This window comes from Schistocerca serialis, chromosome 2 (genome assembly GCF_023864345.2).
Source record: "Schistocerca serialis cubense isolate TAMUIC-IGC-003099 chromosome 2, iqSchSeri2.2, whole genome shotgun sequence".
Taxonomy (NCBI): Eukaryota; Metazoa; Arthropoda; class Insecta; order Orthoptera; family Acrididae; genus Schistocerca; species Schistocerca serialis.
In genome coordinates this window covers 499856606-499884043 of record NC_064639.1, presented here as the reverse complement: position 1 = coordinate 499884043, position 27438 = coordinate 499856606, and the positions used below count along the sequence as shown (strand labels likewise).

Genomic DNA, 27438 nt, shown 5'->3' with positions numbered 1-27438 from the left:
ATAAAATTAATTGTTGGTAAGGCGGGTACCAGGTTGAGATTCATTGGGAGAGTCCTTAGAAAATGTAGTCCATCAACAACACTCGTTCGACCTATACTTGAGTATTGTTCATCAGTGTGGGATCCGTACCAGGTCGGGTTGACAGAGGAGATAGAGAAGATGCAAAGAAGAGCGGCGCGTTTCGTCACAGGGTTATTTGGTTTGCGTGATAGCGTTACGGAGATGTTTAGCAAACTCAAGTCGCAGACTCTACAAGAGAGGCGTTCTGCATCGCGGTGTAGCTTGCTGTCCAGGTTTTGAGAGGGTGCGTTTCTGGATGACGTATCGAATATATTGCTTCCCCCTACTTATACCTCCCGAGGAGATCGCGAATGTAAAATTAGAGAGATTCGAGCCCGCACGGAGGCTTTCCGGCAGTCGTTCTTCCCGCGAACCATACGCGACTGGAACAGGAAAGGGAGGTAATGACAGTGGCACGTAAAGTGCCCTCCGCCACACACCGTTGGATGGCTTGCGGAGTATAAATGTAGATGTAGATGAACCAGAAAAGTGGCTGCACCAAATGCTGTGAAAGGTAGTTACTCTCGAAAAGCGAGAGCGGAACGCCAACAAAAGGGGGAATATAGGACAGAAATACACAATGGCCAAAGTGAAAGAAGTTAAAGCTAGAACTCCGAAAGCTCTAAAAGTGTACCGTTTGAAACGTAAAGATAAACTGGGTAAAATGATTGATGAGCAGAACGCGGTTGGGACACAAATATTTCATGAATATTCGGCTCTTGGAGATAGAGACAAAAGCCTCATTGACTCGAAAACATCTACAACATGACGGAAAAGGACCCAGGATCCCGAGAAAGCAAAATGCTGTATGGTCACTCATTTGTTTCATTTCCGAGTAAAAGGAGAACGGTTTTGTGTTTGTAGAGGATGTTTCATGAATACCCTTGATGAGGCGCAGAAGTTCATTATGCTTGCACTTACCAAACGACAGGCTAATGTGTGAGGAACTTCAAGTGATGACAACAGGGCAAAAACACCACCTGATAACAAACAAAGTAAAAGAAGTAAGAGATCACATTTCATCATTTCCTCGTTATAAATCGTATTACACACGTAGAGAAAGTAACAGGGTTTACCTACCATCATATCTGAGTTTGCAAACTATGTGCGAGCTCGACTGTGATGAAAAGTATAGGCCAGTTTCCAGAGTAATACACGAGAGAGACTTCCATAAGATAAACCTTACGTTTAATAAACGTGAAGTGAATACATGGCACAAATGTGATATTGTGCATTTTAGAAAGAAATCTGTACCAGTGAAAGAAGTTTCTGTGGAAGAAATTGACACCGAGTTAGCTGCTCATCACACTGAGGCAGACAATGCATACCTTAACAAGAACGAAGGAAAGAAACGTTCGAGCTCGGATAGGTTGGTGCTGTGTTACGCTTTCGACTTAAAACAGTGTCCGCCGATTCCATTTTTGAAGGCTTCAGTTGCTTTATATAAACGACCATGCATGAAACCAGTCGGATAGCGTAACTTAATACATGTGGCATGGGGCAAGAGGTTACTCGTTGCGGGAATCAGGTTGCAACTTCCTTCGAAAGTGAAACAACTGACACTTTACTCAGACACCTGCGGGGGGCAGAATAGAGACTCTTATGTGGCTGCAATGTACTTGTTCGCCATGCAGGAAAATACAAATCTGAAAATAGCTGACCATAAATTCATGGTTATTGGCCACAGTCACTTGAAATGTGAACAAAAAAAGAAGCTGTAAGTGCTAGTGGCTCATCCGCATGACTGGTATCAACTGATACGCTCAGTTAGCGAGAAAAGGAAATTTGGAGTTTTAGAACTGTCGCTTATTGATTACTTGGATTCTGCTGGTGTTCTGAAAGACACCTTACAACTTCGAAAGAAAGGCACACAGGGAAATCAATTTAAGTGGCGGGATGTTAAACGGTTTCGTTTTACGCAAGAGTATGGTACACTCTTTTCAAAACGAGTCTCAATGAGGACGAACCGTTTCAAATAATAAGCTTCATTCGTAGAGGGAAGGTAGTTGCTCGACTGCAGCCTGGAATACGTTATGGTGACACTCTGCCATTTGTAAAAGGGAAAAAAGAAAGACCTTTTGGATATCCACTCACTTGTTCCACCCGCATTCCATAACTTTTACGAAGATCTCAAAACAAATGAATATGAGGACAACTATCCTAACATAGAAGAATTCCATAGTGAATGAATTGGTGCTGCTAACCTGTCAAACATTTAGCTGTAGATTCTGTGCAGACTTTGTTCTAAGTGAGGACATTACTATTTCTTTTGTTCTTTTTCTTTTCATCCGTTAAAATTATTGTAAATGTTATTGTTTTCTGTGGTCACGATAGTGTAAGTCCAGTTCTCAGTACAGGAGAAATATACTAAGTCACATAAAACTTTAAACACCTTACTTTGAAATGGTTCAAATGGCTCTGAGCACAATGGGATTTAACTTCTAAGGTCATCAGTCCCCTAGAACTTAGAACTACTTAAACCTAACTAACCTAAGGACATCACACACATCCATGCCCGAAGCAGGATTCGAACCTGCGACCGTAGCGGCCGCGCGGTTCGAGACTGTAGCGCCTTTAACCGCTTGGCCACCACGGCAGGCGCCTTACTTTGAATATAAAGCTCTTCCAGGTAAGTATATGAGTCCAAATCATTGTTATTAACAACGTAGAAAAAATTCTTCCAATTGTTTGTTTCAAGAAAATCAGTAAAAGATGTCTTCTGAAAAATTTCATTTTTTGACTTCTACTCGTTTATCTTCGTATATCCATAATTGAAATGGACGATTTGGGACGTCAGCTAGTATAATATATGTTAAAATTGACGAAATTCCTCCAGGTGTATTAAGGTGTTGGTTTTATTGGCAACTAGTTTCGATGTTGTTACAACATCATCTTCAGGCCCTGAATACAACGTACCATACATAAACAACTAATGCATCAACAGTAATTTATAAGTTATTATGCAAAACAATTCTATTATAACCATATTAAATAATGGGTCATTTTAATGAACTAATTCTATTTTTGGTCATTTCTGTAAAAATGCCATAACTCTGGACATTAACCATTTACGTGGTAACACTAAAATACAAATGAAACTGTATATGCACAATCCTTTTACGATAGGTTAATATCAGGTATTAAAAAATGGGAGTATATAAAAGCTTAAGTGACAAGCCGTCATTCTAATGGATAATAATACAGGCGTGGAACATTGTATTTTTTTATATTTAACTATAAAAAGGAGAACATACGCATAGTCAATCAGACGTATGTTAGGTAAACTTAATTGTTTTCTAGTAGTGAACGGTGGGCAAGGTAGACTAGAGTTACGTTTGCAAAATTCTGTACTGTCATCATATTAAGTAACAGTGGCGTAATTTACTTAGACAACTTCATTCCTAGCACCACGAAAGAAATGGTAAGGGACCGAAAAAATGGTGTGAAACCTAGTTGATACAAGGTAGTCAATAGTGTAAAATACATGCTGATCAATTTAAAAAAAACTATTCATTCCAATAAAAGTAAAAGTTGACACGTTGCTGAACTTTCTATGTCGGTGTCTCGTCGAAGGCTATGACCAGGGTCTAAAATAATCAATTCCAGAAAGTTTACATGGTCAAAAGTACAATCAGGTACACAGCAATGCCGTAAACAGAAGCAATCTAGGTAATGTCAGTTGAAATAAACGGTAATGTCCAGAGTTATGGCATTTTAACTGAATTTTAAGACCAAAAACATAATTAGTTCATTAAAATTACCCATTATGTAATATGGTTATAATAGAATTTTGCTTAATAACTTATAAATTACTGTTGTTGCATTAGTTGTTTATGTATGCTATGTTGTATTCATGGCCTGAAGATGATGTTGTAACAACATCGAAACTAGTCGCCAATAAAACCAACACCTTAATACACCTGGAGGAAATTCGTCATTTTTTAGTATCTACATCTACATTTAAGGAGATGAGACCTGGATAAACTGAAAGAACCAGAGGTCGTACAGAGTTTCTGGGAGAGCGTAAGGGAACAATTGATAGGAATGGGTGAAAGAAATACAGTAGAAGAAGAATGGGTAGCTTTGAGAGATGAAGTACTGAAGGCAGCAGAGGGCCTAGAAGGTAAAAAGATGAGGGTTAGTAGAAATCCTTGGGTAACAGAAGAAATACTGAATTTAATTGATGAAAGGAGATAATATAAAAATGCAGTAAATGAAACAGACAAAAAGGAATACAAACGTCTCAAAAACAAGATCGACAGGAAGTGCAAAATGGCTAAGCAGGGATGGCTAGAGGACAAATGTAAGGATGTAGAGGGTTATCTCACTAGGGGTAAGATAGATACTGCCTACAGGAAAATTAAAGAGACCTTTGGAGAACAGAGAACCACTTGTATGAATATCAAGAGCTCAGATGGAAGCCCAGTTCTAAGCAAAAAAGGGAAATCAGAAAGGTGGAGACAGTATATAGAGGGCGATATTGCGTGAAGAATTTGACAGAGCACTGAAAGACCTGAGTCGAAACAAGGCCCCGGGAGTAGACAACATTCCAGTAGAACTACTGATAGCCTTGGGAGAGCCAGCCCTGACGAAACTCTACCATCTGGTGAGCAAGATGTAAGAGACAGGCGAAATACCCTCAGACTTCAAGAAGAATATAATAATTCCAATCCCAAAGAAAGCAGGTGTTGACAGATGTGAAAATTACCGAACTATCAGTTTAATAAGTCACGGCTGCAAAATACTAACGCGTATCCTCTACAGACGAATGGAAAAACTGGTAGAAACTGACCTCGGGGAAGATTAGTTTGGATTCCGTAGAAATATTGGAACACGTGAGGCAATACTGACCCTACAACTTATCTTAGAAGCTAGATTAAGGAAAGGCAAACCTACGTTTCTAGCATTTGTAGACTTAGAGAAAGCTTTTGACAATGTTGACTGGAATACTCTCTTTCAAATTCTGAAGGTGGCAGGGGTAAAATACAGGGAGCGAAAGGCTATTTACAATTTGTACAGAAACCAGATGACAGTTATAAGAGTCAAGGGACATGAACGGGAAGCAGTGGTTGGGAAGGGAGTGAGACGGGGTTGTAGCCTCTCCCCGATGTTATACAATCTGTATATTGAGCAAGTAGTGAAGGAAACAAAAGAAAAATTTGGAGTAGGTATTAAAATCCATGGAGAAGAAATAAAAACTTTGAGGTTCGCCGATGACATTCTAATTCTGTCAGAGACAGCAAAGGACTTGGAAGAGCAGTTGAACGGAATGGACAGTGTCATGAAAGGAGGGTATAAGATGAACATCAATAAAAGCAAAACGAGGATAATGGAATGTAGTCGAATTAAATCGGGTGATGCTGAGGGAATTAGATTAGGCAATGAGACACTTAAAGTAGTAAAGGAGTTTTGCTATTTGGGGAGCAAAATAACTGATTATGGTCGAAGTAGAGAGAATATAAAATGTAGACTGGCAATGGCAAGGAAAGCGTTTCTGAAGAAGAGAAATTTGTTAATATCGAGTATTGATTTAAGTGTCAGGAAGTCGTTTCTGAAAGTATTTGTATGGAGCGTAGCCATGTAAGGAAGTGAAACGTGGACGAACAGAAGGTTTCGAAATGTGGTGTTACAGAAGAACGCTGAAACTTAGATGGGTAGGTCACACAACTAATGAGGAGGTATTGAATAGGATTGGGGAGAAGAGGAGTTTGTGGCACTACTTGACTAGAAGAAGGGATCGGTTGGTAAGACATGTTCTGAGGCATCAAGGGATCACCAGTTTAGTATTGGAGGGCAGCGTGGAGGGTAAAAATCGTAGAGGGAGACCAAGAGATGAATACACTAAGCAGATTCAGAAGGATGTAGGCTGCAGTAGGTACTGGGAGATGAAGAAGCTTGCACAGGATAGAGTAGCATGGAGAGCTGCATGAAACCAGTCTCAGGACTGAAGACCACAACAACAACAACTCGTTTACCCTGGCAGCCTAGAATTTATCTTTTGTAGAATTTAAATGTCTCGATTTTGGAGACAAACGCACCTGGACATACCAGCACAAATGACGACAGGCTGTTGCCTAGAGCTTTTGCCGGCACGGTGTGCACAGCGAGGCCCGTGTCTTGACATTTGCAGTGGGGGAGGCCGCCGCGAGGTCGGCTGGTGGCGGCCTTGGGAGAGTCGCGTCAGCCGCCAGGTATCCGGCCAGTGTGCTGGTCGACACCGCACAGTACACCACACTATAGTTAGCCGCCTCGGCGCACACGTCACGCGTGGCCAAGGCGCTACTGTTTACAGTCCGTCCGCATTCCGGGAACGTGTCACTCGGTGTGGCCGCAACGGGGCTAGTCCAATCATTCAGCACATTTCCTCTGGCCACAAAGAATACCACTTCATTAACGCGAGTTCCTATATCCGTCTTTCCGTAATCCCGAGACAGGGGTTACAATTGTCACAACTCTTGTAACTAACAAGGTGCACCCCCTGTTGCAGGTTGGCTATTTAACAGCTTCCAGCCCGGCCGTGGTGGCCGAGCGGTTCTAGGCGCTTCAGTCCGAAACCGCGCTGCTGCTACGGTCGCAGGTTCGAACCCTGCCTCAGGCTGGATGTGTGTGATGTCCTTAGGTTGGTTAGGTTTAATTAGTTCTAAGTCTAGGGGATTGATGACCTCAGATGTTAAGTCCCATAGTTCTTAGAGCCATTTGAACCATTTGAACAGCTTAGAGCCATTTGAACCATTTGAACAGCTTCCAGGGGAAACAGAAATTTGATTTTCGATATTTCATATGGGGCGTGTGTCGTGCTTGGGTAGCTCAGATGGTAGAGCACTTGCCCGCGAAAGGCAAAGGTCCCGGGTTCGAGTCTCGGTCCGGCACACAGTTTTAATCTGCCAGGAAGTTTTAATATTTCATATAATTATTGATTGAATTTAAAAGTTTAAAATGCTGTCGTGATAAGTATTGGAGCAAGGAACTGTGTATACACAGTCAGTCAAGAAAAAAAGTACATACTTTGAGACGTGATAGTACGAATATTAATGATTCTGGACAAAAAAACGTCGTATGAACACATTTCCTGTTCTTAATCTACCGAGAAAATTAAAACAATGGCTTTTTTTTTGTTTATTTACAACATGCTCCATTACACACACACACACGAGTGTGTGTGTGTGTGTGTGTGTGTGTGTGTGTGTGTGTAGTGTAATGTTGTTGTTGATGATGAAGCTGATGAGAGAAGGGAGAGTGTGAAACCCGGTGCCAGCACATAGCCTACTCCTCGCGAATAGCACCCAGAGCGCCGCCAAGCTTAACGTCCCAAGCCGATAGCGGGATCACCAGCACCAGTGTCACGTGCCCTCACTTCACGAGGCACTGCGGAGAGATTTCGTATTGAAACCAGAATGTTGGCAGTCAGCCTAGTGATCAGGAACTTTACGCCTCCCCGTGCCGGCCAAATATAGACAGTGAAATAATGAAAACGGGGAACAGGACAAATGCACGTCTGTGGTAAAAGAAACATTGTGACCTAATGTTTTGTTTAGTCGTGAACATTTCCTCACAAAAGATGTTCAAAACGTCCACCGTCAACTGCAGTGCGTTTTGCATCTCCTGTAGACAGTTGCTTTGTTGCTGATCTGAGCTCATTCGCACGGTCCTTTACTTCAGCACACGCATGTGAAATATGAGCGAGAACTCCCTCCTTTTTGTCCACTCAGCGCTTGCAGACTTCGCTCTGAAGCCAACCCCACAAACAGTAATCTAATGGAGGAAGGTCGAGTGACCTAGGTGGCCGAGAAACGATTCCACGGCAACCTGTTCAATGCCCAGGACACGTTTCAGTGATGTATTGTGTGAAGTGCGCTATGAAATCGTCAGTAAAAGACAACACTACATAGTCTAATGTCACTTTGGTTGATTTCGTATGTTGAGAAGCGGTGAAGGACATGCGACTGACGACCGTGATTTTTAACAGCTGTATGTCCGATATAGTTTAGAAAAGGGCATATGTTCGTTTGAAATCTTTTTTGCTCAGGATCACTGATTTTATCACCCCTCAAAGCCTGTACCTTTCCTCCTAACTCGCCTGTGTATCTTGTTAGTTTATTAGTTAGTTAGCTACTCTCATATTCCATGGATAATTTACACGACAGATTGTAATGATGTGGAATGAGTCATTTTACATTCACAACGTAAATTAATTTGTATATATATGGTTACGTACTGATTTCTAAGCTTTTTTCGAAAAAGAAAAAAATACATTGCAGTAATAGAAATTCTTGTACGGAATACACGGCGTTGTCAAGGAGAAACTTTTTCAGTTTGTTTTCAAATTTTACTTGACATCTTATATGACTGGGCAAGTGATCAAAAAATTTTATTGCAGTATTGTGCACCCCTGTTGTGCTATAGACAACCTTAATGAGGAGTAATGAATGTGGATTTTCCTTCTGGTATTGTAATTATGTACAAAGTAGTTGGATTGTCGCAACCTAGATTCTTTAAGGAATCATAGTCCCATGTGTAAAACTGCTTCAAATTTCTGATTACTTTACATGTGTGTTAATGTGTTTAATGTTTGACGTTAGGCATGTAAATCCTTCGTGATGGAAGATGCAAAATATTAATTATGATCGTTTTATTAGTTTCGGTCATTCACCCATAAACACGCAAAAAACGTAGAAAGGGTTTGAAATTATGTTTTAAGTCTGCTGGAAGTCGCTAAGTGCTCTCATTGTCAAATAGTCTGAATGAAAACAGTTTGGACAATTTGCATTCCCTTTTAAGAAATGCTAGTTTTCACGGAGTTCAGTGTTAATAACGCGTTATCTCCTGAACAGTGTTGTAATTTTGCAGCTACTTTCAGTGGTTTATGTGGATACTGACTGCGAAATGTACTCCTAGTTGATAGTAAAGATACAATATTTTAAAAGGCCATGCTTGATGCTGACGTTTTACTGCATGAACAGCAAAAATGTATTAAGCAATAAACTTTTTTGCTTTCATCATTTTGCGGTGGGTGTCAGAGAGAAGATGTTTGAAATTATCTGTAAAAAATTGTTGTAAGTCGCTTAATGCACTCATTCTCAAAAGCTGGACGAATATAGTCTGGGAAATTTGCGCGCCGTGAGATAGGCTGCCTCAAGGCCGCCTGACGCGAATTAACAGACGTTGGACGAGGAATGGTAGTTGGAGCAGAATTAGTTCTTTTTGCAGATGACACTAGCATTGTAATCAATTCAAGTATAATACAGAAACAGAAGAAATAGTAAACAAAGTTCTTAAAAATATCATTTACTGGTTTTATGCGAATGGTCTCACTCTCAATTTTAAAAGGACAGAACATATTCTCTGCCTCGTGATGGCTGGGTGTTGTGTGCTGTCCTTAGGTTAGTTAGGTTTAAGTAGTTCTAAGTTCTAGGGGACTTATGACCACAGCAGTTGAGTCCCATAGTGCTCAGAGCCATTTGAACCATTTGAACAGAATATATTCATTTCTCCACATCTAGGGATACTATACTAATGATAACTGTAACACATGGCGAGGAAATAATAAATACTGTGGAAACTTCAAAATCCTTAGGTGTCCTTACTGATTAGAATTTAAATTGCAAAAAGCACATTTTGGAGCTCCTAAAACAAGGTAATTCAGCCACATTTGCGCTTGGATTCATAGCAATTCTTGGGGAGAGACAAATCAGTAAGTTGACATACTGTGCGTATTTTCATTCAATAATGTCATATGGCATTATGTTCTGGGGTAACTCATCTTTACGAAAGAAAGTCTTCATTGCGCAAAAACGAATTGTAAGAATAATATGTGGTTCTGACCGACGATCATCTTCTAAATATTTATTCCCTCATGAACTTTGTTGTAAATAATCCAGTACAGTTCAAAAGGAACTTGCCCGCAAAAGGCAAAGATCCCAAGTTCGAATCTCGGTCCGGCACACAGTTTTAATCTGTCAGGAAGTTTCATACTAGTGCACACTCCGCTGCAATGTGGAAATCTCATTCTGGAAACATCCCCTAGGCTGTGGCTAACCCACGTCTCCGCAATATGCTTTCTTCCAGGAGTTCTAGTTTTGCAAGGTTCGCAGAAGAGCTTCTGTGAAGTTTGGTAGGTAAGAGACGAAGTACTGGCAGAATTGAAGCTGTGAAGACGGGTCGTGAGTCGTGCTTGGGTAGCTCAGCTGGTAGAGCACTTGCCCGCGAAAGGCAAAGGTCTCGAGTTCGAACCTCGGTCCGGCACACAGTTTTAATCTGTCAGGAAGTTTCACATCAGTGCACGCTCCGCTGCATAGTGGAAATCTCATTCTGGGAACCTTATTGGTCCCTGAGGATCACAGACTACCGACTTCCAAAACACAATCCGCAACACTACCTCCTTGAAATTGTAAACCTGAAGAACAGTGTGTTTCTGAAAGTAAACTGTAATTATTGCTATCGTAAATTAGTTCAAATCACAAGAAAAAGATGAAGTGAAATCTTCTCGACTTACTTGAGACTAATGGCGCTATCTTTAAGAAATTATCCGGCAAGAATTTCACTCGTAATTGAAGGCATTAGTCCAAATTTTGCCCGTGTTGGATTTATGTGAGACTGTGACTGCTGTTGATATGAAAGGCAAATTAGCAAATTATCTGTCAGTCAATATAATTTTCTTCCACGACTGTTTCAAGGGCTCACACCTCCATCTCTAGGAAGTCAGCGCTTTACGTGAATATTTGTATTCCTGGATTTTGCCAGTTGTTGTCTTACGTTTCATTTCCCTACTATTTACTTAGACTGCGGTCATGTCTTGTCATAATATGGCAATGAGATCCTACTTATCACTGAATAACACACATAAACACGAAAAAAAAAAACATTCCAGCCGGCCGCGGTGGTCTAGCGGTTCAGGCGCTCAGTCCGGAACCGCGCGACTGCTACGGTCGCAGGTTCGAATCCTGCCTGGGGCATGGATGTGTGTGATGTCTTTAGGTTAGTTAGGTTTAAGTAGTTCTAAGTTCTAGGGGACTGATGACCACAGATGTTAAGTCCCATAGTGCTCAGAGCCATTTGAACCATTTTTTTGAACATTCCAGAGACCGTACAGCGCTAGAAATATCGTCTCTTGTGAGTCAGGCTATACCAGCTTGTATTGCAAATCAAAGATACAGGCAACTGCAGCATGGTGAGAACTTTCGTACATAAACATGGTCCTAGTAAAGAACTTATGTTCATAGGCTTCGGCATATTTCGTATCAAACAAATATGCTGAAACATATGTATATAACAAATATGTTGAACCACACGTATGTAAATTGTTTAATAAGGGTATATTTATGCGACAACGTTCTAAAGATGTAAACACTTACAGCCATGTTGTCTGTATCTTTGGTTTGCAATGTAAGCTGGTAATGCCCTTTGATTTACAAGGCACTATACTTCTGTACGTGTAGGATTTATCGCTTTTTTTCGTATGTGTTTATATTTAATATACAGTATTAAGAATGTGTTTATATAACGACTTATACGGTGCTTTTTGTTGGAACATCTTGAGGTGGCTTCGTTATCGTTGAAAATGTATAACTTCATATTATGATAATAAGTGATACATAATAACCAATTTGTAATGAAATGGAATGTAAGGCATACCGTTGGCTACGCCTCCGAAAGCAAATATACATTTATAGCACTTGTCAACCTGATGATGAGGCTGTAAATCCTCGAAACGCGTCGTGGGAAAAAATAGTAGTCATCGAGACAGATAATTGTTTTAATTTTTTAAAGGCAATGTTTGCTGGAGGATGAAGAATATTAAGTAGTGGAAACTTTGCTTTTCAAGGAAATTTCTTCCTGTGTGATGTATTTGTTTTCTTAAGGTACTTTGCGACCTTAACAAAAAGTTTCGCCAGGGCGTGGTTTTGACTTCCTACAGAAAATTTCAAGTTTTCCTTCGAATTACGTATCATATGAATCTGATATTATTGATTAAAGCATCGTCAAAAAGCACAAGGCTAAAAAAAGAAAGAGCTCATCCAGCACAACCCGCTGCAGTGCATCGCATCTGCAAATCTTTCGGCCCAGTACAGTCCCGCTGAGATTACTCTTCTCGCAAGACGTATATTTTTACCCATATTGTTACACCTACCGTGGTTTGGAGTCCACATTGAACTGCACGGCTCTCTACAACGGGCTGGGTAAGTCAGTTCAAAGGTGTGAGGAAGGCAACAGCAAACCACCTCCGACAGGACCAGATCTAGTAAAGCACTGTGCTGTTCAAAACAACCTTACTTTTATTTTTACACCAGTTTTAAACATAAACGGAGATTCTGCAATTCATTAACATGCCAACAAGCTTAACGTGAAAGAAACAAGCTAAAAAATAAGCAGCTGGTTGATGGTGTTCTTCTTAAAAACATTAGCTGCGTATTAAAACTTAGCGCAAACTCAATAGAGGCTACGAATCATCTGCATGTCTGATAATTCTCCTTTCGTGGAAACAGCGTCAGTCAGATAATGGGACGCTAATGGTTTCCCGTGTTGTTGACATGAAATATCAGAGAAATGTTACACACTCTAAATAACGTAGCCCCATCTAGCAACTTAGAAAACTATTCTATGGGCAACACATAATAAGCGGCAGCGAAAGACTGAATAATTTATAATGCTTCCAAAGTTAGAACATTCGTATCGCACACATTCACTACACAAGATAGCTGAAATCAAAACGGGCGGAAACAGCGGCGAATGTCTTTCTTGAGAAGAATGGATGCAACATTGGGAATATAAAAGCTCGTGTGATTTGCTCGTTCCAACCAGTCGGCGTACATCAGAATAGGCTGTTTCTAGTTTCTTGCTTGCGCTCCAGGAAACCAGGTTAACCGGACGCCTGCAGTAACACTCGCCTTACGCATCTTACCGTTCCAAGTAGTCGCAGTGTATGGCCTTAGAAGAAGAGCAGACGCGAGTGTACTGCTAATGGGTTCAGTGTGCGGTATTTCTGCTTCCCTCATATAGGGAGCGTTTAACTTGACTTCAGAACCAAAAAGCAATGTTATTCCATTAGTAAGATAACAATTCTTCGGTGTGGATATGAGGAACGATTAATCTCGAATATCTATACAGCAGACCAACTAAACCGTTTAGGTTCAGCTATTTTTGCCATAGAAATAATTGCCAACTTTGGGGAGATAGAAATCAGTAAGTTGGCATACGTTTCCTATTTTCAGTCACTGATGTCCAGCGGGATAAGGTTCTGGGATAAGTCCTCACCCAGGCAAAAATCACATTGCACAAAAGAAAGTAATTCGAATTAAGTGTTGGGTCCACATACCTACATCTTGCAGGTACAATTTTGAACAACTGGGAATATTAACAACAGCTTCACTGCATGCTTATTCGCTGATAAAATTTATTGTCAACAATCAACTGAAGTTTGTGAGTGTGAAAAACATCCATAAACACAATTCTAGATGGAAAAATGACCTGTGCCTGCCTTTAGTGAATTTAACTTTGGTACAGAAATGAATGAAATACACAACTATAAAACTCTATGATACTCTGGCTGTGGAAAAAAAACGTCTGGGAACAGGAGTGGTTTCAGATGCTGCATAAAATTTTCTGCTTGTAATTCTATATTACAGAGGAATTCGTCCGTAGAAATGAATGTAAATGGCCAGGAGTTAACGGTATCTCTTCCACCCTCCCTCCCTCTCTCTCTCTCCCTAAAAAAATTCCGCAATCATTTGTTCCTTTGACAGTCCCACGCCATAACATTTGTGGTGAATATGATCGTGGAACTAACCACGTATCAATGCTGTGGATGCCGGCATTAAGTCAGTAGCAGGTTGATTGTATGCTAATTCCGGAAGATCCAAACTGAATTACTTTTCTATGATAGCGCAAATACATGTAACTACTCATTTTTTCCATTTGTCATAAGTTGGTACCCGCTTAAATTAGTGCTTCACGGTGTTTCTAAACAGCGGACAATGCTATAGAAATGGGTTACCATAGGCACAGATAGCCCCTTCCAAGATTGACACTGATACGTCATTTCTGATCCAGTGGTTCTGAGTTCGAATTCTGGTGCTGGAACGATTTTCAATTTCCAGTATTTGGTGGATGTGGGAACAGAGTGCGTAAACTACAGTTCCCGAATTACCGACAATCCCTAAAGTAAAACTCTAGCACAGTTTGTCACACGAAGTCGTGAAAAAAAGACACCGTTTATTAGGATACAGTTATCACATGGACACTTTAAGCTTGAGGGCCACTATGGTGCCGAAAACCGAAAGGCGCCGAGTTTCAACTCTTGTTTCTCCCGTCTCTGTACCAAGTACACCAAACACTATAAAATGCGCGAAAAGCGACGAAAGTGCATTATGAAGAGGACAGCACTGAGTGTTTTCGTGCTCCGGGGGAAAGCTGTTCGTGGATTCGGGCCCAGTGAAGAATATTCTTCATTCCTGGGAAGGAATATGTAAGGCTAAAGGAAATGACGCTCCGGGCAAATTGTAAGTTAGCAAGGTTATCGTTATAGTTGCTTCAGTACTACGTTATACTCTGTTGGGTTGTGCAAAAAATTCAAAATACTTCTCTCTTATTTTACATCGCTTACATCTACCAAGCGATTGGCAAAAATATGCTCCTACTAACTGAATGTAAGTCACCAAGTAGCAATGACATGTCTGATTTCTTGCAAGCAGTAAAATGAACTTTACTTTTTAAGGAAGTTTATTTACATGTAATCAGTGGCTAAAAACAGTAAAATAAAATGATCGATGAGGCATATCTTTCACATTGACTTTCCACATTCTAAACATGAATCACTGTGAATCACAACTTGAATTTCGAAAAGGAAACACTTCCAAAAATGAGCACAATCTCTCCACATCCATCTAAAATCTGCCCTCCACATTCTGTGAGGGTCTGCAGCGACTCCATACCACCAGTCCCGAGCAACTCTACAAAAATGATGTAACATTGCGTCTTTTAGCCAATCATTACTGTGGTTACAGATCGATTGACTACTGCGTCAGAAATGGGATTTCTCATCGACACTGACTGCACTCTTCATCTTGAAGCTGTCTCTTGGCAGGACCTCCCGATCTGATACACACGTTTTAAATTTCAGAAAAAAATTCCAAATACAACATGTGAAATGTTAAAAAGACAATTTTGTCACTCAAAAGGAACTGGAAATGTTAGGGAGCCATCATGATCTAATTAGGGAAATCTCTTCAGTCTCGAGGTGAGACTGAATTAGGGCAGATAATTGTCACAGACGCTGTAAGACGTTATCCTGAGGACGAAAATCCACCGTTCGGATGCCTCAAGGGCAGAAATTACACCCGTGAGGAGACGCTCTGCCGCTGCGCCCTGAATACACGTAATGCTACTTCCGAAATTAAAATCTCATCTAGGTAAGTTACAGTTATAAAAACCAGTTCCCTATGAGCATGGGAACTATAATACACAAGCTCCCGACTTAGGAAAGCACTAGTACGATACAACATTTGCTGCGTTCTTTGTAGAGCAAAATATGAATCCTAAATTTTCAATGTCTGTAACATTTACCTCGGCGGATACTTGTAGCTGCGGACCTCTTCTCAAATTCTGTCTGGACACTTTTGAATTCACAATGTGCGCACTCCCTAATCGTAACGGTGAAGGACAAAATCAATATAATTGTTATGGGGGAAACAGAAAACTTTAATTTATATGGCGTGACATCACAGTTTCTCTTCCGAGACGTTTGATATTACGGTAGAAACAACACGAGAGGAACTCGACGGTCTGGTCATACCAGTCCAACGTCGAACGAGCCTGGGGCGGCTAACGGCGCGTAATGGCCGACTCTGTGACATCACACCGATTTTCCTCCCGACGTCCGTGACACGGGGCTGGTGGCGGGAGCCTCCCAGACATGCACGCACGTTGCATCAGCACGGCTCTTAAGCACTTTTTCTCATTTCTTCTGTTGGTACTAATGCTTGTGCTGATTACATCACCGTACTGAGCGATGCTAATGGTGTTCCAATCCGTCATCTACCTCTTTATACTCATGAGGAAGTAACGGTACTTCAGGTAGTATTTCGGAACTTCGATTTAATCTTTCTATGACTCGATAAAAGTCATTAGCATCGCACTGACACGTGAAACTAATTTAAAGTCACAACTGTCTCACTACGTATCGCCAACTTGTAGCAGTCAGATTTCCCTAAAACATTCGATCACTTGACTGGGAATACACAGAGTCGTAACTCGCCACAGAGTTGTAACTCGCCTGGTATCAGATGCGATGAGGAACACTCTATCTTCGATTGAGAAGGCACAAATTGTTTGGTCCTGATTACCAAATTCTGTTTCATCAGTCCCATAAGGGGTTGAATGTAACGGGTGGATGGAAGACAGGTGATCCTAACGTCTGTTCCCTATTACAAAAATTTATTTCTAAGGAACTGTGCTTGATACAGCTGTGCGGTTTGTTGCAAATCGTAACCTGAGTCACGAAGTTTTTTATGGATTGCCTTTTTCTACAAATGGTAGCTTAGCTCATGATGTTTTTATGGATACACTTCTACACCTTACGTTGCACCTCAATTACAGGAATCTCGACCATTGGCAGTGCTTCACCCAGTGTATGATGGTGTAGTTTCTAATATCCTTTTTACAATAGACTGAAATTCACAATTGCTATTCATAAAACAATTACTTGCGCGGTTCTAAACAGTGTTACTTCATAAGCAAAAAAGAAAAAAAGTTCATGCGAAGAATTTCACTCAGTTAACTGAAGTTATTTCTAGTCGAATTGTTGCCGCAGGCATTGTCATCTGTTCAATTAAGGAGTTAATTACATCTCTAAAGAAACTGTTACGCTGACCACAGGACGTTAAAGCATATTTTTTACTGGCAGCAGTAGCACTGATTATCTACATTTTTCTCAGTGCCAAATTACACACATCAAAGAAGGTTTTGCATCACCTCCGTTCTGAGAGTTCCGGAACCTGTACAGAAAATTGGAACAGAGATCAACATAAACATCATTTCCGCCCTTTTTATTGTCATGAAACACACACATTGCATGTTGTACCTCCATACAGTGAGACCTTCAGAGGTGGTGGTCCAGATTGCTGTACACATCGGTACCTCTTAATACCCTCTTGCATTGATGCTTGCCTGTATTCGTCGTGGCATACTATCCACAAGTTCATCAAGGCACTGCTGGTCCAGATTGTCTCACTCCTCGACGGCGAGTCGGCGTAGATGCCTCAGAGTGGTTGGTGGGTCACGTCGTCCATAAACAGCCCTTTTCACTCTATCCCAGGCATTACCGATAGGGTTCATGTCTGGAGAACATGCTGGCCACTCTAGTCAAGCGATGTTGCTATCCTGAAGGAAGTCATTCACAAGATGTGCACGATGGGGGCGCGAATTGTCGTCCATGAAGACCAATGCTTCGCCAATATGCTGCCGATATGGTTTCACTATCTGTTGGAGAATCGTACAACCGTTACAGCGGTTTCCATGACCACCAGCGGCGTACGTCGGCACCACATAATGCCACCCCAAAACAGCAGGGAACCTCCACCTTGCTTCACTCACTGGACAGTGTGTCTAAGGCGTTCAGCTTGACCGGGTTGCCTCCAGACACGTCTCCGACGATTTTCTAGTTGAAGGCCTATGCATCGGGGAAGAGAACGTGATGCCAATCCTGAGCGGTACTTTCGACGTGTTATTGGGTCCATGTGTACCGCGCTGCATGGTGTAGTGGTTGCGAAATGGACCTCGCCATGGACATCGGGGGTGAAGTTGCGCATCTTGCAGCCGATTGCACACAGTTTGAGTTGTAACACGACATCCTGTGGCTGCACGAGAAGCATTATTCAACATGGTGGCGTTGCTGTCAGGGTTCCTCCGAGCCATAATCCGTAGGTAGCGATCATCCACAGCAGTAGTAGCCCTTGGGCGGTCTGAGCGAGGCATGTCATCGACAGTTCCTGTCTCTCTGTATCTCCTCCACGTTCGATCAACATTGTTTTGGTTCACTTCGAGATGCCTAGACACTTCCCTTGTTGAGAGCCCTTCCTAGCACAAAGTAACAATGCGAACGCGATCGAACCGCGGTATTGACCGTCTAGGCATGGTTGAACTACAGACAACACGAGCCGTGAACCTCCTTCCTAGTGGAATGACTGGAACTGGTCGACTGGCGGGCCCCCTCCGTCTAATAGGTGCTGCTCATGCTTCGTTGTTTACATCTTCGGGTTTGTTTAGTGACATCTCTGACCAGTCAAAGGGACTGTGTCTTTGATACAATATATGCAGTCAACGTCTATCTTCAGTAGTTCTGGGAACCGGGGTGATGCAAAACTTTTTTTGATGTGTGTAGTTGTACATGATGAAATGTTTCGCGATGATGCACACTACTTACGGAAACGGTGTGGCACTACAGCTTCCACCAATATTTTTGCTCGGCAGACGAAAGCTAAATTCCGGAAGGATTACAACTAAAGCCACCAAAAAATAGACGTCCACAGCGAGGGATAGAAGAGGGCAAGTGCCTCCTCGTCCCCCCCCCCCCCCCTCTCCGCCTCTATCTCCAAAAAGGAATACTTCCAAACTGAATGCGCATCTTGCCCCGCCAAAGAGACAGATATATTCATTTCGATATCTGTTTGAAGATAGCCGGAACATGCCATGGACACTGACCAGAAGCAAGTGTACGCAGAGGCATTTGTCCTGTAATCTGTAAACTATTTCGTCATTTAGCACGAAATTATGATGTGGTTCGCCCTTCTCCTTCTCAGCTCAGATGCTGGGTACGCTCTTGTCTGACAAACAGTTAATGAAGTCAGTCTGGCAAAGGAAGTGGGTCAGTGGAATATGGAGATGTAGCTGTCATAAAATCACAAAATTCAAATTAGTCTACTTCACCATGAAAATTTTAAAGTGACTATAAAGACTTGAAATACAGCATGCTGTACTACAGACGAAGTAACAGAGGTGAACAGGTCAGCTTGTGACTGCTCTAGTGAGGAGCGTGGAATGGAGGAGGGGAAGAGTCTTATTCATAAGACAAAAATGCAAGTCATCAATGCTCTTTTTTCCTAAATAATGTAGAATTAAAATAGAAATTAGTGCCGCATTCTAAACAAAAATGTGACAAGCAATACAAATCTCGCTGAAATAGATAATCTGTTCTAATGCTATTGCATACTATAACATTTATATTTGAATGAATGTAAATAAACATATTCGAGTGTATGCTGGTATTCAGGTGGTGCTGAACACATTAAGCTAAGTGAATTTATCATTGAAAATATGAGATGTTGTTACATTTTATACCGACATAAAACATATACGCGTTATGGAAATACAAAAGTCCGCAACTCGTGGTCGTGCAGTAGCGTTCTCGCTTCCCACGCCCGGGTTTCCGGGTTCGATTCCCGGCGGTGTCAGGGATTTTCTCTGCCTTGTGATGACTGGGTGTTGTGTGACGTCCTTAGGTTAGTTAGGTTTAAGTAGTTCTAAGTTCTAGGAGACTGATGACCGTAGATGTTAAGTCCCATAGTGCTCAGAGCCATTTGAACCATTTTTTTTAAATACAAAATGGAAAGATGATAAATACTTACACTATCTAAATAAAAAGTGCACAGAAGTGACATGCCTTCTATGCATACAACAGAGTGATTAGTTTTTCCCCCTCATATATAAAAATAATGGTGGCAGCGAGAGTCAGTGTTGTGCTACAAATTAAAATCTGTGGCATTTGAGCTACAGTTGTCCTGTGATTTTTTCTTTGGCAGTAAATAGTACTTACGCCTCTGGAAATGATGTATTTACTTTAAAAAATTAAACTGCACCGTGGTACGGGCTCCACGATAAACTGCACGTCTAGGTCAGGACATGCTTGGCTAGATGCGCGGTCTTCGTGGTCGGAGAAAATCAACGATGTACCACCTGCAATACTCAGAAAACCTCTGCAGTATCTAAAGCCATTTGTGTTTGATGAGTGATTTACTTCATTCAACTTTCGTGATTTGAGTAAAATGCAACCAAATAAGTCGACGAAACGGAGAACTTGTACAAAAAGTTTCGAAACTGTGACCCTTGTCTTGTATCATGTCCATTATCCATTGCATACTGCTCTAGCAATAACGCTAAATTACAAATTAAAAGATCAAATGAAAATAAAATGTAGTATCTGAGACTTCCATGCACTTGGAGACTTTCGCACGCTCCAGATATTAGTGTCAAGGACTAGCCCGTGTATGTGTTGTCTGAAGTTACACTTGCATGACATGAGACGGGAAGGAAATAGCCCTAGAAACATTATAAAAGAGCTCTTTTATTTAACATTATATCCGGCGAACATGGTACTGGCTCGCATGCGAGCGGGGAACGCTAAGGGAGGTAGGCCAAGCTCGAATCAGTGCTTAAAAAATGCGTGTGTGTATGTGAGCGGGACTCACACTAGATAGGAGTAACAGGCGTATTGAACATACACGGAGAAGGGAAACACGAATGGCCCCAGGTTTGTTTGACTGATGGGAGAGTGACACAGATATACTAAAGAAACTGAACTGGCAGACTCTTGCAGGTAGGCGTAAACTATCTCGAGAAAGTGTACTAACAAAGTTTCAAGAACCGGCTTTAAATGGCGACTCTAGGAATATAGTACAGCCCCTTACGTATTGCTCACATAGGAATCTTGAGGACAGGATTAGAAAAATTGCACCACGCATAGCGGCATTCAAACATCCTTCCCGTGCTCCATACGTGAATGGAACGAAAGAAACCATAATAACTTGTACAATGGGATATACTCTGCCATGCACTTAACGGCGGTTTACAGAGTATATATGTAGATGTGAATGTAGTATCCTGTCAATGACGAAGTCATTAAAGACGGTGTGCAAACTCGGACTGGTCAAGGAAGGGAGGATAAAACAGCTGTACCATTTCAAAGTAACCATCCCTACATTCGCTTTAAACGGTTTAGGAAAGCCAAATAAATCCTGAATATGGTTGGTCGGACAGGGTTTGATCCTAACTCGTCCAGAATCCGAATGCAGTGCGTTAACCATTCCGCCATGGGACTAAACTTCTAAGGTCATCAGTCCCCTAGAACTTAGAACTACTTAAACCTGACTAACCTAAGGACATCACACACATCCATGCCCGAGGCAGGATTCGAACCTGCGACCGTAGCGGTCGCGTGGTTCCAGACTGTAGCGCCTAGGACCGCTCGGCCACCCCGGCCGGCACAACAAAGATACTCTCAATCGCCTACAAGAATGAAAGGAATGTTGCGCCCTTTGAAAGATAGTAATGGTCTCTGATTTCGAGGTGGTTACAATATACCGTGTGAATGCGCCAGTACCTACGTGGGACAGTCTATCCATACCGTTTCCCAGGACTGTCCGGAATATCGGCGACACATATCTCTGCCTTAAAAGTGAAATGCCTACAAAGACAGTGAAAAAGCAAATGAACACACAACGACGTGTACACAAGTGAGAGATAGTTGTCGCTTCTTAGGTAACTGATAATTGTGGCGACCGGAAAGGCATTCGGTAACACAACTAAAACAAAAATTACTGCCGGTTGGGATTTTTTTGCACACCGTTACTGGACTCTGATACAAGTGGCAATATGGACATGTAACGTTCTGTAAATGAAACTAACGTTTCACACTATGTATTAGCGAAGTACGTTTCACACTCTGTATTAGTGAAGTATTTGGTGGATGTGTGTGTGTGTGTGTGTGTGTGTGTGTGTGTGTGTGTGTGTGTGTGTGTGTGTGCGTGTGTGCGTGTGTGTGAGTGTGTGTGTGTGTGTGTGTGTGTGAGAGAGAGAGAGAGAGAGAGAGAGAGAGAGAGAGAGAGAGAGAGGGTAAGGGTAAGATAACAGGAAAATGATTGTGCGGCGGTAGTGCGAGCAGCATGGTGATGGAAATATGTTTTGTATGTTGCAGCCGCAGGTGTTCACGCTGACCAGCCTGGCGGGCGTGAAGAGGCGGCAAGACCTAGGCCAGACCGGCATAGATGACATGATACAGCTCTCGTGAGTACGACGTCAACTGTCTTCTCCAATATGCCCGCACCCCCCCGCCCCCTCCAGTCCCCACTACCCATGAAAGTCTAAGTCTGCTAAAGGAGCCTGGTTTCAAAAACATGCCGAGTCTTCTTGCGGAAAAAATTCGACCTTCCTATCTATATAATGTTCGGTTTCTTCTTCAAATATGTCCCTATAGGACAAGTGTATGAACTTAACATCTGGATGGCATTTGGACGTATAGTTCAGTCGTAAGTATGTGTACTAGATTTCTGTCTCTTCTATTAAAATTGAAGAATTTGGTCGCTTTCGAAACTTGGCTCCTTTATTGACTTCTGGGTTTATGCTAGAAGTGGAGAGTATTTGCTATGTTCACCAACTCCTTTCGTAAAGTCAGCGGTGTGAAGAGGTGCTTGAATGCTTGTAGGTTCCGTGCAACGGGCTAAAAACGAGCAAAGGGATCCTCATGGTTTGACAATGAGAGACGATGACATTGTATCAGAGATTTTCTTTCATTACACGTACACATTATTCATACCAGGGTACTACGAGGGTCGGTCAATAAGTAATGCCCCACAATTTTTTTTCTCAGAACACATTTATTCTTTGGTAATAGTACTAGCCAATATTTATTTTGCATGCGCTATTTTTCTACATGTTGTCCATTACGTTCAGCATTGTGTAAGAGAATTCGTTCCCTGTTGGCGAAAAATCTTGTCCTGTGCTTGTAGCCATGTTTTCACTCTTCTGTCCATTGGCCTCAAACTCCTCCAAAAGTTCAGATGAAATGGCTTTTGTTTGAATTTTGTGGTCTGTTGTGAGCTATCGCGGAACCCATCTTGAGCACACCTTTGAATATCCAGTGCTCACCGATAGCTACAGAACCAATTTCGAGTTGCGCTAGTCGGTCTGCACGGATAATGGTATCCAGATGATTCACCATGTCGGGAGCAGTGGCCCAGACGGGACGACCCGAACGTAGCCGATCATTGAGCTCAGTTTCTGTACTTCCTGACGCCTTAACTCTTTTCACCTATCACGCAGTAGTACTCCTATCAGCTGATGATTGCTGCACAATGGATTTTAACCACAGTTTCTTTTTCCGCAAACCAGAATTCAGTTACATTATGTTGCTTATGACGAGTGTCTTTTTTACACACCATTTTGATGTATCACTACGACTGTGCTATCAGTCAGAATTGTTCGAATCTTCGCACACGTGCAGAAGAAACTTCAGAGTTGAAACACCCAAAAGGACGTTTTCACATCGACGTAAAACCATTTAGGGGCATTGTTTACTGAATGAGCCTCATACCAGTGACCTAAATTTTATTGTACCCGTACGACGAGAGGAATCCATGATATCAGGATTTTTGATTCACTCTTACCAAAAAGTATCGCAACTCACCAATATAGCCATCCCTTCCCATACTAAACTTCCCCATTCCGTTCCCATACCAAACTTTTTTCTTAACTCCGATCAGGTGGACAGGATCTTCTGTGCCACAGAGTGAATAACTGGTACAGTATGGCACTGCTTCCTACGTGGTGTTGCTGTCCAGTGCTGTCCTGCCCAGTGAGCTGTGACTTTCCAATCCTGTATTACAGATCAAACTATAGAAGGACTCTCTCTATCAAACACTCGTCATTGGCCACCACAGGGTACTGTGAAGGTGTATCCGAAAGGAAATACTTCTGGTTACCATTAAATAGCTCAAAGATTCATGATTTTGGAAATGGATTGCCTTGTGATTCTGGATCAGGTGGTCATACAGCCAGTATTAAATACGCTCAAGTGTCGTATGATACTTATATAATGGTTGCTCCATTTAACTCATTCACCACAAATATCTTTTGGCAAGTTATAAAGAGAATGTTCAAATGTGTGTGAAATCTTATAGGACTTAACTGCTAAGGTCATCAGTTCCTAAGCTTACATACTACTTAACCTAAATTATCCTAAGGACAAACACACACACCCATGCTCGACGGAGGACACGAACCTCCGCCGGGATCAGCCGCACAGTCCATGACTGCAGCGCCTTAGACCTCTCGGCTAATCCCACGCGGCATACAGAGAATGCCTCATAAAAAAGTAAAGCATCCAGAAGGGGAGGAATAAATGTATTGAAACTTCATGGCTTGAGAAAGTGTGTGATGCTATTTCAGCTTTTACAAAATCTAGATAATTTACGAAGAACATGCCACTTCTGAGGCAGGCTGCCCCACATCTGTTCTAGGCGCTGCAGTCTGAAACCGCGCGACCGCTACGGTCGCAGGTTCGAATCCTGCCTCGGGCATGGATGTGTGTGATGTCCTTAGGTTAGTTAGGTTTAAGTAGTTCTAAGTTCTAGGGGATTGGTGACCACAGCAGTTAAGTCCCATAGTGCTCAGAGCCATTTGAACCACATCTGTTGCAACTGATCCTTCATATGACACGGGAACGAATGACATCCAAACTTACCCCACGCATGTTGTATTGAAGACAGATCTGGGGATCTTGTTGTCCGCGGAAGTACCTCAAAATCACAAAGATAGTTTGTAGAGACCCGTGCCACGTGTGGACGAGCTGTGTCTTGCTGAAAATGGCACTACGATATTGTCACAAGAGACATAACTCACTTGGACGCAGGATGTCCTGACGTACTGTTGTGCCGTCTGAGTTTCCTCAGCGGCTATCAGTCGTGAAAAATGATGGCTTCCCACACCGTTAAACCGAGAGTAACACCACCACTTTGCCCCTCCAAAACACTGGAAGAACGAGACCTCTTCGCAGTTCGACGATGATGGTCATCTGTGATAGTGCAGACCGCGATTCATAACTGAACACAATGCGACTCAATTCATAAAGTCATGCTTCCCGGTCACTGCATCACTCCAAACGCAGCCGTTGTGTTGTAATGTCAACGGCAGTCTAATGGGACGGAAATTTCCAATTCTTGCTGCTGGCATCTTCGATCAAAGGAGTGAGATGAGAAAGAATGTTGTAGGGAGTCCACTACTTGTTCCCGGACAGCAGGCGCAGATGTGAAGGGGGTTGCAATGTGTTTGATGCACAATGTGGCGATCAACCATTTTGTGGTCGGACGTAATCGGCTGGAACCTGCAAGACAAGTATGCTTGCCAACACGTTCCGGTGCTGCCCAACATCGGGTCTCTGTCACATCTGAATAATGCACAAGTCTGGATAGTGCACGTTCGACCATCTGGCAAAAGGGAAACCCACAGTGAGGCGTTCACTTTCAAACTCTGTCAGATACTGATAACGGTGTCTCATACGAGTATACGACATCTTCGTGTCCTTGACAGTGGTCATTCAACGTCTGACGCTCTTCACGTCCCTTACATACACCCCCAGGCCTGACAACAACGTTAAACACGGACAACAGTAATGCACTCTGATGGCCGTTCTACCCGTCATAGAGAAGTGAAACTGATTATTTATATACGCACCATCCGACCAAGTTTTCTAGGTGCGCCACTTTTTTTAGGCAGTGTATTTGTAACCTTTTGTCGTATTTCTAACGAACCTAAGTTGTAAAATACGACTAATTTTCAGACCACTGATTTTGTTTTTCTCAGTAAAATGGAATGTATATGGTGACGAAAAAATACATCTTAGTATTTATATAGACGGTACTAATGATATTAGAGACGTATTCTCATGTCATTAAGCAGCAACTAAAGAAATATCTTCTATTTTCTTTCTGTCGCTTTAAAGGCGTTCTTGATTAACATCAACTCATCACATTCAGTCACAAAAGTAACTAATGCTCACGACCGTTTCAGCGTGTATTTAAAGCAAACCTGATTTGCATCTTCATAGTGGCGCTACTAGCGCCACTCTCACGCGATTGGCGCTAAATCTGAATAGGTATCATCTTTCCGATGTAGAAACACGCCTACCAACTTTCGTTTATGTCACACAACTCGTTTTTGGTGCTGCTATTTTTTTCCGTCAGCGTAGTTACATGACAGATGTTTACATTAGGAACTGCAATCGTGCAGAAAACAACTACACATTCCTGCATTAAAAAAATTGGCGGTTGAAAGGTTACAAAAACGATGATGGGCATTATTTTATGAATCAGTTGTACGATATGTCTAGTTGTAAGGAGATCACCGACAACATTAACGTTCCAACATGTGTTTGAGTCGAAAGAGTTAACAATGACATTTTGAATTTTCGTACCGCGAATCAGACTTCACTAACAAGTCAAACTGTGCGATGTACAGCGCGCTGCACTATCAAAATAGAACGGCTATTCATTGAAGAAAAATTCCAATTTGATCATGATGTTATTTAGTTTCATAGTACCTCCAACAAATACGGTGATACGAATGAGTATGGAGGTATAAAGACCTGCTCTGGAGTAGAAGGTCCTTTGTGATAGTGCTTACGAGAGGCGCTCAGATTCCTCGTATTAGACGTTGGTCGACGATGTCTCCTATCTGCTTCTAAATCCGCGTCTGTGTTTGAAAATTGCAACTCCGTGAACGGATAAACAGAAATGAATAACACATAATCCAACAATAGAAAATCCAGGATGGAATGTAAAACATTTAACATTTACAACATGTACAACATTCAACATTTAATCCAGATATTATATAACAGCGACACACATAAACAGAGCGGTTCTAGGCGCTACAGTCTGGAACCGCGCGACCGCTACGGTCGCAGGTTCGAATCCTGCCTCGGGCATGGCTGTGTGTGATGTCCTTAGGTTAGTTAGGTTTAAGTAGTTCTAAGTTCTATGGGAGTGATGACCTCAGACGTTAGTCCCATAGTGCTCACAGCCATTTCAACCGTTTTTGAAAGCGAAGCATATAAGTGGAAAATGTAAAACGAACGTCAACGGCCTCATACCAGTGAACTTTATCATATATGCAACTTGTGCATTGAATCAAGGCGTCATATGACTATGGTTGCAGCGGACCGGCCAATGTCGTGTCCTGTCTCACGCATGCTCGATGTGAGACAGTTGTGGTAGTTGCCTTGAGAAGGGGACTGGGTAATTCAGAAGAGTGTCGCTGGTGTTGTACTGTTTGAATATACTTCTCCTGGCATTGCAGGGTGCCTCAAGTCGACCTTAATGCTAATCTGAATTTAGAACGCAGCAAACACCGAAAGTGTACAGTCATTGTAAGATATGGCTCTGAGCGCTATGGGACTTAACATCTGTGGTCATCAGTCCCCTAGAACTTAGAACTACTTAAACCTAACTAACCTAAGGACATCACACACATCCATGCCCGAGGCAGGATTCGAACCTGCGACCGTAGCAGTCGCGCGGTTCCGGACTGCGCGTCTAGAACCGCCAGACCACCGCGGCC

At 42.1% G+C, this 27438-nt stretch overlaps 1 protein-coding gene across 1 annotated transcript in view; it reads left to right on the top strand.

The window, feature by feature from the left end:
* LOC126457445 (unconventional myosin-XV) overlaps nucleotides 1–27438 on the top strand; it is a 945978-nt gene that overhangs the window by 530744 nt on the left and 387796 nt on the right. Inside the window, exon 4 of the mRNA XM_050093727.1 lies at nucleotides 22022–22110. Within this exon, the coding sequence (XP_049949684.1) occupies nucleotides 22022–22110 (89 nt within the window). The remainder of the gene's footprint in view (nucleotides 1–22021; nucleotides 22111–27438) is intronic.